This window comes from Grammomys surdaster, unplaced genomic scaffold (assembly GCF_004785775.1).
Source record: "Grammomys surdaster isolate TR1022 unplaced genomic scaffold, NIH_TR_1.0 220, whole genome shotgun sequence".
Classification (NCBI taxonomy): domain Eukaryota; kingdom Metazoa; phylum Chordata; class Mammalia; order Rodentia; family Muridae; genus Grammomys; species Grammomys surdaster.
Genome location: NW_021604665.1, coordinates 14,430,816 through 14,446,695, shown reverse-complemented (window position 1 = coordinate 14,446,695; position 15,880 = coordinate 14,430,816). Strand labels below are relative to the sequence as shown.

Genomic DNA, 15,880 nt, shown 5'->3' with positions numbered 1-15,880 from the left:
CCAGAGAAGCAGTTCTGGGTTTCTCAAACTTCAGAGGACATATGAACAGTGGAAGATCTCATTAAAAATATGATTTGGTTCAACTGGCCCTGAGTGGGGTCTGAGCATTTGCCCTTATTATAAATTCCCAGGTGAGATCTCTCCTGGTTTTTAGTAGTAAGGACCTTGGTGGCATAGAAAAAGACTCAAATCTCCCTTCAAAAATAGGTGATAGATTTCAATGATGAATAACCTGGGGACTTAATTACATCAGAAGGAATTATCACAAAACATCTCATTTTAATCCTATTTAATGAGAGCTTGGCTAAAGGTCATGAATTTTTGGTGCCAAATGATACACTGGGTAATAGAATTAAAGGGAAGCTTCCAGAATTCACTGATGTTTGTTTCCAATACAAAAGAGCACCCAAGGACAACCAGAGTACATCAGACATATTTATTTTTCTGTGGCTACATTCCCATTTAATGCTAAAAATTATATAGTGATTTACATGCACACACACACACACACACACACGAAAATGATACTACCACAGTGACAGAACAGTGGAAATATATGCTTCTCAAGAATGATTATTTACTGTTCATTTCTATGTTACTGAATGAAGGTCTGAAAATGAATGCTTTTTGAAACAGGATAAGCAGCATCTCTTACAGTACATTTCATGGCTTTACTGAGTATCCCACTGATACAGTAAGAGCCTGTCTCATTTCCTTCCCCCGTGTGATATGTTATAGTTGAAACTAGGATACCATATGGTAAGTCTAAAATGCTCAGTAGGTCTGGTAGCTTTTGGTTATTCTGCCAGCTTTTAGGTGGCATTCAGGTTATAAAAAAGCATGAGAAAATTGTAACTACAGCCTGCCTTGGAAGTTTCTCAATGGAAGGGAGATTTGATCAGATAATCATCAACTCTACTGGACAAAATAGATAGATGTCTGACATGTTCCCTCACAACCTTCAAGATGTTCTTTGTTGTTTTCTTGAAAATTTCCAGGCTGCACCTGTCTTGCTCACAGTATTACTGTGTGCATGGCTTCTAATAGAACCCATAATGAGAATATTTATTTCCTTGTCTTTCACACTCAAGACTGTCAAGAATGTCAGAACAGCTCAAGGATGTAGATTTCAGAGATGCTGACTGCTGTCAATGGAGACAGACATATTTCAGAAGTCTATGGCAATTTTTAATAGCATTCTCTGTGGGAAGAGGAAAGGAGTTAGGCACCTCATCAGCAGACAACATAGCCCCCTCGCTTCACCATGTTGTGTCCTTTCCAGTGCTACCATTATACCAGGGAAGAGGAACACTTTGAAAATATATCTCAATGATAAATCATTGGAGGCGCTGTCATGTTTCTGAAGCTTAATACTGTGAAGGTGCTCATAGAAAAATTAGCAAAACTCTCATCTTTATTTTAATCAGATTACATATTTATAAGTGCTAATCTGTACATATTTTACCAGAATCAAAATACATTTTGATAGTTAACTGGTTTCCCTTAAAAACGATAGGCCCCAACAATGCAAACACACTTCATAACGACATTCATTAGCTTTCAGTTATTGAGTTATAATTATGAAATAATGTGACTAAAAGGGGTCAGGGAGGTTTATTGTAAATTTTTCCCTGATAAGACAGGAGGAGTGAGGCCTCAAAATTTCAAAATATTTGCACAATTGAAGGTAATGATCTGAATCAGAATCAGAAATAGTCCTTGTGTCTCTGAGTTTAGCACTTCTGATTTTATTTGTAAGGAAGTGAATTACTAAGGAACAACCTCCTTTCAAATGCACAAGCCCCAGAAACCCTAGCAATCCCATATCTCAGACAGACTTGATTTGTTGCTTTCTGTCAAGCAGTGTGCTTGTTCTCAAACTCCAAGCTTTCAAGCCTTTTCACTAATTGTTTCCTCTGCTGGAAATGTTAAGTGTGACATTCGATTCAAAAGGAAGTTACAGAGGTGAGGCTTGTCTCGGTTACTGAGTTTATCAAACAAGCCACCATAGAGCTGCTGGGACTCGAACTGTGTTCTCTGTCTGAGCATCTGGTGCTCTTACCTGCCCAGCCAGCTTTCCAGCCACTGAGTTTATCAATTTTGTCATTGAAAACTCAGCAGTTAAGAGCCTTGGCTGCTCTTGAAGGGGACCCAGGTTTGAATCTCAGCACCTACATGATAGCTTACAAAAATGTGTAACTTTAATTCTGGGAACCTGATATCAAGTTTTGATATCAGGAACTAGATATATGTATGCATGCATACATACATTCAGACAAAATAATCATACATAAAATATCCTTTGTGAAATTCTAGTAAGTATCACTACTTAACCCTGAATGTGTAATAACTTTTGCCTTGTATTTTTCAGTTATTATTCTTTGTGAATATAACCATGATATCTCAGGGAATGAGGTGACTACTTAAAATACTTGATTTCTTAGTGTTTTATGCCCCTAGATGGGATTAACTAGAGTAATATATGAACTGCTTTCTTTAGTTCTTAACTGCTATAGCAAATCATTACACCTGACTTAGGAGTAGTTGGCTTGAAACACTAGAGATTAGGAAGTTAGCTGCTTCTGGCCCTAAAGGTTGAGTAGCCTTCTGTATCTGAGCCTTTTTATTTATGGGGTCTGATGCTAACTCTAGGCAGTTGTATCTATGGATACCAAATGGAATAAAATCACTGCATAGCCAGCTGGTATCCAGAATTCTGGAGAATTGCTTGTTGGTATAGAAAATCAAAACACACATATTTAGTTTCACAAGCTTAATGTGAATAGTCCATAGATCTCTTCCCAGACACAGAATAGGAGAAAATGACCTAGCACCATCTTTTCCTTTAAATATACTCAGACATAACAGATACTGATAGTTTAACTACTTCACCTGACCAAATGAGAGGATTCTGACTCTGACAGACTTGAACATCTTTTCCTTTGTGTCAGGCACATGGTGACATGGGACATTTCTACAGTCTTATATTTTCCTGTTCTAATTATATGAAGAATTCACAACAGCTCTTACTCTACCTAGAAGGACTATGGGAATCACTATAAATGACATTGTCCCCTCAGTTGGTGTCAAGAGAGAAAATATTCTGCAAGAAAAATATCAGCCTGTGAAGTGTGCTCATGTAGACATATTTATATGTACCTCCAGAATGGGGTGGCGGGCCGCACAGAAGTACCATTCCTTGACCTCGACGGACTGACACTGTGCTTCTTGTTCTTGTCTTAAAGTTTTCAAGATCTGTTGGGAGAAATGAAGGAAAATACATTTAAGCTTTACAACTCTAAGATACCATGGGACACTATGACCATTTCCAAAACGGTACTTGTGCTGAAAAAATATTTCGGATTTCACTTATACCAGGGAAATTCTGATTAACTGATACTGAAACTCTTATCAGTATTTTCCCTTACTCCTGTATTCCATTGCTAAATTGTCCAATAAAACAGACACTTTCTATTTGTGTCTAATCAGACTCAGAATAACTAAAATTAAATGTGTAATTTAGTTCTTCAGATAACACTAGTCAATTTTTGAGTACTCAATAACCACATATCACATTATTCAATGCACATAAAAACTTCTCTCATTCTAGAAAACTCTACTAGATATTACCAAGTTAAGTAAAGAAACTGAAATTTATGTGACCTCCTGTAGTTAAGTGTCATTGTTATTATAAAACTTCTTGTTTCTGTTCATTTCATTTCACAAATCTATTTTATGCAATGACCATTCTCTCTCTCTCTCCTTCCCCCCTCTCTCTCTCCTCTCTCTCTCAACTCTATCTATCTATCTATCTATCTATCTATCTATCTATCTATCATCTATCTATCTATCATCTATCTACCTATCATCTAATCTATCCATCCATTCATCCATCCATCCATCCATCCATCCCATCCCATCACGTATCTATCTATCTATCTATCTATCTATCTATCTATCTATCTATCTATGTATCTATCTATGTATCTATGTATCTATCTATCTATCTATCATCTATCTATCTATCTATCTATCTATCTATCTATCTATCTATCATGTCTGTGCACGTGTGCACATCCACGTGCATGTGTGTATGTGTGTGTGTATGTGTGTGTGCAGATCTTAACCCCTCACATTGATGCTTAAAGTTACAGTCCTGAGATACAATCCAAGCTGGCCCTGAATTCACAATCTGAAACACTCTATCCTTATGCTACACTCTTCCAGGTGCTAGGATTACTGGACTTTATTCTTCTATGTACATATTACATGTATATGTATGTATATGTGTACATGTATGTGTATATGTATTTATAAGTACAGTATACACAGATATATTTAGAATCAAAACAGATCATTTTTAATTCTTATCTGTTTTTAAATATTGAAAAGTGGGTAATTATCATTCTTCTTTGGAGAAACTTTTACTTATTCAAGGAAGAAAGGGAAGACATTTATAGTCCAAAGGTTTCAACTAGAAGAAACAAAAAACTAGTAGCAAATAAATAGAGTGATATAAAATGCAGGTAATAAAGTGGAAGCTGGTTTTCCACAGAGTATTTTCACCTCCTACATCACCAATATAAATTCTCATAATAATGAAGGATAATAATAATGAATAATAGAAGGATTCATTATGTCATTTTTCCCTCCTGTCCTAATTATTCAATCTGAAACTCAATTATGGACTTAAGCCTTTTCTGACTCATGTATGTCCTACAAGGTTACAAGTTATGTAGTTGCACCTACTGGGATAGAAGAAAATGGATTGCTCCATTTGAAATTTGAATTGAGAGATGAACAGCAATTATATAACAATCATATGAGCTCAGTATCATTGCTGTTTATACTTGCTATGAAACCTACTAAGGCTGATAACACTTGTGAGTGATAGGGCCACATGAGCCTGAACAACCTTTCCACAGTCCCAAATTGATGTGCTTCACACCCAGTTTAGTTTCAGGGAAAGTTTTGGATACATTAAAAGCTATACACAATCTTGTCTTCACATACCTTATTCTAAGATTGGGTAAAGCTTATGCCTATACAGGGTTTTATTATTGTTGTTATTTTTAGACAAGTTTCACTTGGTACCTTCAGAATGCAAATACTTTGAGAGGGAGGGTTCTGCCTTATGCTGGCTCAAAATCTGTCAATTCCTTCAATGCAAAGACTATCATAGTGAAAGGGGAAGGTGGATTAAATGTAGGAGACATACTATCTGCACAAACACGCTAGAATCCAAATTTACATTTATGATGTAATGTACATCTTTTCATTCAAAAGTGTCTTAGCAACTTTTCTATTGCCATAATAGATCATTATGACAAATTCATTTATTAAAGAAAGTGTTTAATTTGGGGCTCATTGTTCTAGAGGGTTAGAGTGTATTACCACTATGGCAGGGATTGTGGCAGGAAGCAGGCATGGAGTCATGCAACTTCAGTAGTAACTGAGAGTCTTCATTGTTGTACTGGCTGATTTTGGGTGTCAACTTCACACAACCTGAAGTTATCACACAGAAAGGCACCTCCCTTGTGGAAATGCCTCCATGAGATCCAACTAAAGGCATTTTCTCAATTAATGATCAAGGGTAGGAGGGCCTATTGTGGGTGGTGCCATCCTTGGGCTGGTAGTCCTGGGTTCTATTAGATGAGCAACCAGGGGAAGCAAGCCCATAAGTAACATCCCTCTATGGCCTCTGCATCAGCTCCTGCTTCCTGACCTGCTTGAGTTCCAGTCCTGACTTCCTGTGGTGATGAACAGCAATGTGGAAGTGTAAGCTGAATAAATCTTTTCCTCCCCAACTTGCTTTTTGGCCATGATTTTAGTGCTGGAATAGAAACCCTGACTAAGACAATTGTGATCCACAAGCAGGAGGAAGAGGGCAGATCCACTACAGTGCAAATTGTGTTGACTATGGATATCAGTCTCTAGTCTTCCCTTGGCTTCCACTATGGATAACTACTTTATGTAGAACTTGAAATATTGGGTACAAAGAATGAAACTAAAGGAAGACGAGGAGGAAGAGAAAAAGGAGGATCAGGATCAGGAAGAACAGGAAGAGCATGAGGAGGAGGAAGAGAAGGAGGAGGAGAATCAGAAACACCTCTAGTAAGAAAAAAAGGATATTGCCCTGTTAGGAGAGTAACTGACCTATTCTTTTTAAGCTATCTCTTTAACTCATGCATTTGATCATGAAAATAACAGCTGAATATAATATATAATATATGACAATTAATATCCATGTACCACAGTTTCTTTTTTTGTTTTTTGTTTTTGTTTTTGTTTTGTTTTGTTTTGTTTTTTTATTGGATGTTTTATTTACATTTCATATGTTGTCCCCTTACCCCATCCCCGACCCACCCACCCACCCACCCACCCACCTACCCAGGAATCCCCTATCCCCTCACTCCTCCTCCTGCTTCTCTGCTGATGTACCCCTACCTATCCCCCACTACCACCTTCCCACCCTCCAATTCCCACCCCCTGGGGCGTCCAGCCTTCATTGAGGCCATGGATCTCTTCTCCCACCTATGCCCAGCAGGGCCCTTGGCTCTTATGTATACAGCTGAAGCCATGGATCCCTCCCTAAGTGCTCCCAGGATGGTGGTTTAGACCCTGGGAGCTGTGGTTGGTTGGCATTGTTGCTCTCCTCATGGGGCCACAAACCCTTTCAGCTCCAATGGTCTTCACTCTAACTCCTCCATTGGGAACCCCATTATCAGTTCAATGGCTAGTTGTGAGCATCTGCCTCTGAATATGTCAGACTCTTGCAGACCTCTGAGGAGACATCCATATCAGGCTCTTATCAGCATGCACTTCCTGACTTCCACATCAGCATCTACCTTTGGTGACTGCACATGGGATGGATACTCAGGTGGAACGGTCTTCAGACAGCCCCTCCTTCAGTTTCTGTCACTCACTTTGTCTCCATATTTGCTCCCTTGAGTATTTTGTTGCTCCTTCTAAGAAGGACCGAATCACCCCCACTTGGTCTTCCTTCTTCATGAGCTTCATGTGGCCTGTGAGTTGAATCTTGGGCATTTCAAGGTTCTGGGCTAATATCCAATAATCAGTGAGTGAATACCATGTGTGTTCTTTTGTGATTGGCTTACCTCACTCAGGATGATAATTTCTAGTTTCATCCATTTACCTAGGAAATTCTGAAATTCATTGTTTTTAATAGCTGAGTAATACTCCATTGTGTAAATGTACCACATTTTTTGAATGCATTCCTCAGTTGAAGGACATCTGGGTTCTTTCCAGCTCCCGGCTATTATAAATAAGGCTGCTATGAACGTAGTTGAGCATATGTCCTTGTTATATGTTCCAGCATCTTCTGGGTATATACCTAGGAGTGATATAGCTGGATCCTCAGGTAATGCTATGTTCAATTTTCAGAGGAACCGCCAGACTGATTTCTAAAGTGGTTGCACCATCCCACAGTTTCTTAAAACAGTATCATTTCTAGCATTACCTATGGCTCATTGATATACAATTCACAGACCGTAAAAATGACTACCTCTCGTTTTGTGGTGACTTCATTTGTTACTATTTTACATAAAACTTTCATAAGTAATGGGCTGGGGGATGAACACTTTTATGGTAGATATGTTTTCAAATCATATTTTTACTGCCAAGTATCTACTCTTTATTCTCTTGTAAAATGTCCTATTGATATCTTATTTTTTCATCAAATTGGGAAATGTGCTCCAGCATTTGGAATGAGCTAGCTCATCAAGGGGACAAAAGGGACTTGGCAGTTAAATTCCTGTAAGAATGATGGGCACAAAGGCCTTAAAATTGCAACATGCAATCACTAATAAACTTAGAACATAAAAGCATTCAGAATTCAAACCACAGTGTGAATCAGAGAGTAAGATAGAAAACATCTAAATATTTCCTGTCTAGAAAGTTATTAAATGTTGAGAGCTGGTAAAAAAAAAAAAAAGTAGCTTCCCATAAATACTTGGAAATGTTTCAGAGCTAATAAAAGAAACATGATCCAAGATTTTTTTTTGTGAGAAATAATAACATTGACTAAGAAAAAGCAATTTATTTAAGCCCCCATTAAGAGACCAGCCTTGGCACATGTGGGCAGGAAGGACTGGTGCTGTCTGCAAGCTGGCACCTCCCAGAGGAGCATATAAAAATTTGAGTTGTAAAATGACCAGGAAAGGTTAATGGGATAGTAACACACATCATGGTGTGCTATAAGTCCACAGAAAAAAGGGACAAAATGAAGAATAAAAATGGCATAGTAAACTACGTATAAATCACAATCAGTTCTATTTATGCATTCTGTGTATTGTACAAGATAAGTTTAAAAATAAAAATTTATATTTTTTTCTTGATTTCGATAGACCTGGATTCTATTAATTCTCACAATGTGTCCTTAGCACAAAAACCTGTCAGCATCCATCTCTGGTCTTATTGCTTCCTTCAGTTTTGAAAAAAAAAAAAGCAATCAATAAGGAAATCAATATCAATCCAGGAAGATGGTCAAGTAATACATTGGTTATGAATATGATTTCCATAATGATGATTTCAACATTTATAAAAAGAAAGAGCTATTTTCAGACAGTAATTCCAAAACCCTGTTACCAGGCAGCATATTTTAAATCATGTCTCGATATCTTCCATTTGGTCCCCATGTGTGGGTGCACATATGCATACTTCTTGGGATTGCAGAGGCTCATACTCAGAATAAATCTGAATTCACAGAACCTCATGGGTAGCAAAGCCACATTTTTGTACATTTCCGCTCAGGGAGGAGGAAGAAACCATTAGTGAGACCGGCATGATTGACTGAGTTTCCAAGTGTGAGTTTATAGCAAGAGGAAGAATTGCTTAATGGTTTATCACACTGCCTTTGGAGTTAGAGGCCTGGTGGATGAGCTCAGCACTCACTCCTACTCCATCTCCGTATGATGTGGGTGAGTTCCTTAATCTCCTTGAACTTCAATTTTTTCATCTCTAGTATCAGGTCAATAATTCCCATCTCATAGGGCTCTCTGAAGATGAAAATGATGTGTGTAAAGCACTTAACTCACCACCTGCTCCAAAGTCAGTGGTCTGTAAGTGCTAGTACTACCATTGGCATTTTGAGCATCAATGAAAAGTCTACATAAAGTGACTCACTGGGAGAAAGTGAGTTTAAATTTCTACTAGACTGACATTTATGTGTCATAGTCAAAGTTTTGTTGGAGCATAGAATACAGACACACAGAGACACACACACAAAGACACACAGACACACACAGGCACATACACACACACAGATACACATATATAAACACAGACACATGCACAGATACACAGATATACAGATACACACACACACACACACACACACACACACAACCACCACCACCACCACCACCACCACCACCACAACAGCAACCACAACCACCAGGCTGATAAAACCACCACAAACATATCCTCATTTGCTGTGTTTTTCAGCCAAAACTGTCCAGCCAGTCCTTCAACCCTGAAATGGATGGGTTGAAATCTTCATAAGATTTAAAATGTTGGGGTTTCAGGTAAGTTCCTAGAAGCAATTCCTTGTAAAAATTGTGGTCTGAGAGAAACTGTGCTGCATTCTCTCTCTCTCTCTCTCTCTCTCTCTCTCTCTCTCTCTCTCTCTCTCTCTCTCTCTCATCTATCTATCTATCTATCTATCTATCTATCTATCTATCTATCTATCATCTATGTATAATAGGAAATTTTCTTCTTTAAAATCAAATGTGAATTATTTTTTAAAGAATTTCTTTGAGATATCATTACAGCCTGGGGTAGTCTCAGATTTGCTATGTAACTGAGGATAACATTGAACTTATGATCTACCTGCCCCTACATCCAGAGAGTTAAGATTGTGTCCATGTGCCCATGTAACACAATTTTATGTGGTGCTGAAGATAATAACGGGGCTCTGAGAACACTAAGCAGTCATTTTATTTACTGAATCACATACACTACCGTTTCTGCTTTAAACCAAACACACTTCCTAACTGGAATGTCACATGTAACATGATTTAGGTGTTTTCAGCTCCGTTTTACTTGCCTTTAGCTCTGGAAGTAAGAATACACTGCAATGCGTGTATCTTTACATTAGGTTTGTTTAATACGTTCTATAGTGCTTTTCTGCTGGAATCTAGCAACTTACTTGGACATTCCATATGAAACAATCAAAGATACCGGCCCTACTGTACTATATTTAATCAGAAATAAAAATGTATTCTTATAAACATTAAGCATAAAGTTTTATGAATTCAGCCTATACAATGTGTGAATCAATGCATGCATATGTGTATGTGTATATGTATACCAATGCTTAAATATACTCAGGTATACTAGTAATCATAAAATATTGGTAGAAGCACATTTGTCTTACTCTTGCCTTTTTTAGGAACTAGAATTTTACGTTTTATTATGCATCTGTGCTTTTCTTTGTGGGGTGTGTACAAATGAGTGTTGATGCATGCAGAAAAGGCAGTTGGTTTTCCTGGACCCATGCTTACAGGAGGTTGTGGGTCATGGGAACTAGGCTCAGGTTCTCTGAAGAAAGTACATGCTCTTACACACTAAGCCATCTGTCTTGAAATTTCTGTTAGTAACTTTCATTTGTTTTAGCCAATGTTCAGCAAAAATTTTTCTTGAGCTCCTTGTTGTTTGTTGCTGACTATTATATCAGCAACAAGTAAACAAAACAAAGCAAATCCCATTTTATATCCTTTGCAAATGCCTAAAAAACCATTATCTCATTTTTTTCTGTGTAAAGTAAGGAACATGCTTAAAAATATAACATTGTTAAATATAATATATAATTATATGACTTATTATAATATATACTAAAATTTATATATTAGCATTAGCATTATTTATTATTCTTTTTGCCATGATATATTAACATTAAATATATCATGTTATTAATTTTTTGAGAATTTCAATACAAAATAGTTTATTATCTCTATCCTCCAGTTCTCCCCAAACTGAACCTTGCTCTTTGCCTTTCTCGTCTCAGAAACCTTTCTTTTCTCCTTTTCCCCCTATAACTCACCAATTTCCATTTGTACTTCACATATGCTCCTGGATATGTAGATACCCACTGGAGCGTGGTTAACCCATCAGGGGCTATACCCTTAAAGAGAACTGGCTCTTTCTCCCCTAGAAGCCATCAGCTGTCAACAGCACTCAGATAGAGATGAGGTCTTTTTTAAATGTCATTTCCATGCTGGAATGTGGACTGGCTGAATCTTTCAGGAGGTGATGGATTAATACTTCAAAGTGAATGTCTTTTCTGGTCGTCATTATATTGATGGTATTTAAAGAGTGACAATTGAATCAGGTCAATACTACTTAACAAGTCAGAAGTAGAACTACAGATAGGTAGCATATGACTCTGGATAGATATAAAAACAATAATAAAATAAATGAAAACCAGTTTACTAATCCATGGAGTAGTTGGGAAGAAAAGGCAGAGCTGCAGAATTTGATGAAGGAATCATTACAAAGCAAATAAGATAAAGAAGCACATGTGAAGATGCCCAAAGACACATTTCCCCAACACCAGTAATCTGGCATTTAGTGAAACAGGTCACTAAGTATTCCATGTTCCTTGTAACATATTACTACTTTGGCCTTTGTTTACAGTCGGTGTTCCATGCTGAGGAGGCTTCTGTGGGTTACTTTGGTTACCTCACAACTTTCATAAACAATATCTCTTTAGAAGAATGTAAGGCCAGTTCTAATGAGCACATACACAGAACTTAGATATATTTTTATATGTATTTCTGTGAAGTCACTTCAATTACTCATTCCATGTGATAGCATGGAAAAATACCCAAGATTGCAGATGGAACACAAGGAAGAGTTTGAACTAGAATCCAGGTCTTCCCAACACAGAACCTATACATTTAGCCTCTGTTCTCCATCGAATTACATAATAGAATTAAAAGTATGTAGCTCATTCTCCACCCAGCTCTTGTGACAACTCACACTATCTTACCCTCAACTATTACTTTCTCGGCTTCACAAGAAAATGAAGTTTGTTTTGCTGCCCTTTTCTCTGAAAGTGTATTACTTTCCAGGCAGCTATTTTTATTTCTCATTTGAGTTAGTTCTTTCCCATCGTCTCTTTGACATACTCTATTTTATCTAGCACCTTGTACTATTTAAGAAGCCAAAGAACAACTCAATTTGAAACACTTGAGCTTCCCTGTGTGCTCCATAAAAATGTGCACCTATCTAGCCCAGGAGGTGACCATGATTAGCTGGATATGGCATCACAAATAATGCTGTTCTGCTTTGAGACAGGTGCCCTGAAATGCAAGCTGTTATTACCAGCAGTTTTCCCTATAGGAGTTCATCTCTGTTCACATATCATCCTGTACTGGAGTGTTAATGGTTAGGCAGCTGCATTCTCTAATCTTTGGTTTCACAGTAACACAATACAAAGACAAACAGGAAACTAGTTTGAACTATTGAATTTCAAAGTCAAAACGTGGACTCTTCACAGTGTTTGGCAAGGGGTAGTAAGAAGCTGACCCCCGGTTTACATCACTGAACTTATTTGCTACTTTTTCTTTGCTATTTTTACTGTGACCAGTGTGTTTTCCTTTCCAGTCTTCAAAAGCTTTAAGGCTGACCCTATTGTGGGACCTCTAAGTATGTCAATTTCTTTATTTGATGTGGTCTTCCAATTTGAGCACATCACAATGTTGTTAAAATTCTTCCCTGGAAGAGATGTAAAGCAAGGTCACCCCTTCTTTCAAGATCCAAAGGCAAACCAAGGCACAGTTCCTTCAAACTTCACTGTGGGGAAGCAATAAATTATATTGGGCCTCCTTACCTAAGTGAGGTGGTAACTTACAGAGGTGTGGCCACTTCTCCTCCAGTTGGCAACATTTACAAAGCTTTATCTAGCAGTGATGAGTGCTTCATTGTAGCTTCATAGATGGAACCCTACTCTAGTTTTTCCTAGCCTCCATATACTCTAGCTCCTCCTCCATGTCATATCCAGAATTGCCAGATGGTAGGGAGCAGCAGATTCTCAGGAAAGAGTCTCATGCCCTATTCTGTATCTCTCTATCATGGTGTAAATAATTGATTACTCCAGTATAGATAATCTTTTACAAGGGGAACAGAGCTAAACTCCCTACGATGGTGTGATTGACTTGAAGGATAGTCATGACACATGATCATTGTTCAGAGTCTAAGTCAGATTTGACTTCCTCAGAGGAACTTTTTCTGGTGATCTAAAGAGGATCTTGATTCCAGTTAATCTACCATATCTTTTCTTGATTCTTCATAGTAATCAACAGGATCACTATCCACCCAATCTTCACCAAGTCTTCTAATTCAATGCGTAAAACTATCTGCCACAGTACTATCTGGAGTAGGGTACACTAAGTGCATGAAATAGTAACACTGCTTAGCAAAAGAAATACCATCACTTTCATCCATCCATCCTATCAAACAAAGACTGACAGGACCAGAACATGGAATCATACCAGGGAGTTGAAGGGACCTAAGGCGATCATAGTCCTTACACACTACTTAGTGATATACTATACATTTATCTGTTCTTTGTCTAGTGTGAGAATTCTGTGGTACATAAAGTTAGACTCATTACAGCCTTCACAGAAAGAAACATAATTCTTTATTTGAATATTTTACTTCATAATCTTTGCCTTTTCCCAGTGAAAACTAAAATCTGCAAGTTGCAATACATTGGCCTTGTCCTAATGAAGAGACCACCTTAAAAGCAAATCAGACATACCAAAGGAACACTAGAATGATTATTATCTGAAGAAAAGGGTGAAAAGTCACGTGTTAAGAGACTATGATAAAGTCAATAACATATAGAAAAAATCTTAGGAGTCTATTACAAATGGAGATTTAAGAGACACAGATCATGATAAAACATTGGAGTCTAGCAATCTACCAGCCACACAACAGCTCATAAAAAGCACTGCTTCAAAGTGAAATGAATCCCTTTATCCCAAACATGGTCCTTCTGTGGCTTTTCAGTTGTAAATCTCCCAGAGATACAAGCCTGGGCAATGTATACACTATCAAATTTGCTTTGTAGTTAATGGCAGTATGTCAAAGGTCTTGGGGTGGGAGTGGTAGGCTCTGGCTTCCTGCTCATAAATTAAACTAGAGACACACTGGTTCACAAAACTTAACTTGCTCTAAGTTCCATCCTTAGAAGTAGCCTATCCCTCTTCAACAGATGTGGTTTCCAGTGCTGAAGAGGAGAGGCAGAAGTTGTCAGACTTTCTGGAAGTCTTTCAGCTTTGCCAAAAAGTTTTGCTTTCAAAATGAACAGAAATTTTCACGTAACATACTCAGTTTTAGGACATAGAAACAACAAAATGACAATTGTTGACTTATAAAAAAATATGCTGATCATACTTGAATGGCCATATAGTTATTTTAGGCAAATCAAGGCAGTGGAGAACAAGCAACTATAAGTTTCTTGGGACAGTGGGCGTTAATCTGCTGTGCACTGGTTGAAGAACTTTGAAGGACAGGAAAAGCAAGGATTTGTACAGAAGGAATCTTTGAGATGAGGAGCAGCTCTTATGTATTTTGAGTTTTAAGATGTTTCGGAAATTTTAACCATATTCTTTTATCTCATTGAATTACAGTTTTGAAAATAAAACCATCATCAACTCTCCATGCATGCTCTGTGTTTATTCACTAACTATTTAGATTTTGCTAAGGGTGCTGTTTCACATTCTCATTTTCATAAGGAGGAATCTGGATGCCAGGAGCTTGCTATGCTAGAAACAGACAAATGTGTTTATGATTTTACACAATGTCAGAATTCACTGAGTAACAATAACTTTACAAAGTCCAGTGGTTTCAATGGCCTGAGTCTCTTACAATTCACCTCTGGAATCTGGCCAAGATGAATGAATGCAGGACATTTTAGTCTGATCTTAATTCTTAATATTTACTCTTACAGCATACATCTACGTTGGATAGGTGATACTTGACAGCAGGTGTCATTTGTGGGTCTGACCAAGAGCTGGAGTCACAATCCTTCAAAATGGGATCAAAAGCTGCTTGTGATATTGAGTCTCCTAGGGCAATACATGGCCTGGAAACTAATTTTATCCAGTATGGAATAACTTAGAGTAAATCATAGCCTGATCTTAACACACAGAAAACTTGTAGTGTGATAGGCCTCCTAATGATTAGCAATGCCACCTTTTATGTTATTAGCTCTAAAAGATATCTTATATGATGCCAGGTCCAGAGGCAGGAAGGGAAGAAGTACACAAGAGAATAAGAAAATCTGAGATTATCTCTTTGTATTCTTTAGTCCTTATGTGGGCTGTTTGGAGATCCAATTAATACAATATCTGTTGAACAGCTGAGACATAAAATTTATTAATTTTATTTACCCAGGGTTTGTCACTAAATAAAAGTCCAAAGAAATGACCCAAACATGCATTTAAACATTTAGACAATGCAACCCTTTCATAAAGGCATGAGAGGACAAGCTTATATGAAGTAGGACAGAAAATTCTGGGGGTGTGACTGAGAGATATAGCAGAGTAGGATTACAGAGAAGGCTCAGTGGATAACGTGCTTGCCATGAAACATGTTGATCTGACTTCAGAACCCAGTGCCCATGGAAAAGCCAAGGTAGGACAGGACACATTTGTAATCCTGTCATAGGGAAAAAAAAACAATAGATGTTTAGGGTCTTTTGTCCAGTCAGTCTAATATAATTAGTGAGTTCCATAGTCAGTGAGAGATCCTATCTCAAAATTAATGTACAAAGTAATTGAAGGAAGACATCTGATTTCAATGTTTGGCTTCCACATGTGTGCATCGTGTGTGTGTGTGCACGTGCATGTGA

At 37.7% G+C, this 15,880-nt stretch overlaps 1 protein-coding gene across 1 annotated transcript in view; it reads right to left on the bottom strand.

Annotated features, from left to right (window-relative positions):
- LOC114625661 (contactin-4-like) overlaps positions 1 to 15,880 on the bottom strand; it is a 335,799-nt gene that overhangs the window by 106,732 nt on the left and 213,187 nt on the right. The window contains exon 4 of the mRNA XM_028773012.1: positions 3,160 to 3,255. Coding sequence (XP_028628845.1) covers positions 3,160 to 3,255 — 96 coding nt within the window. The remainder of the gene's footprint in view (positions 1 to 3,159; positions 3,256 to 15,880) is intronic.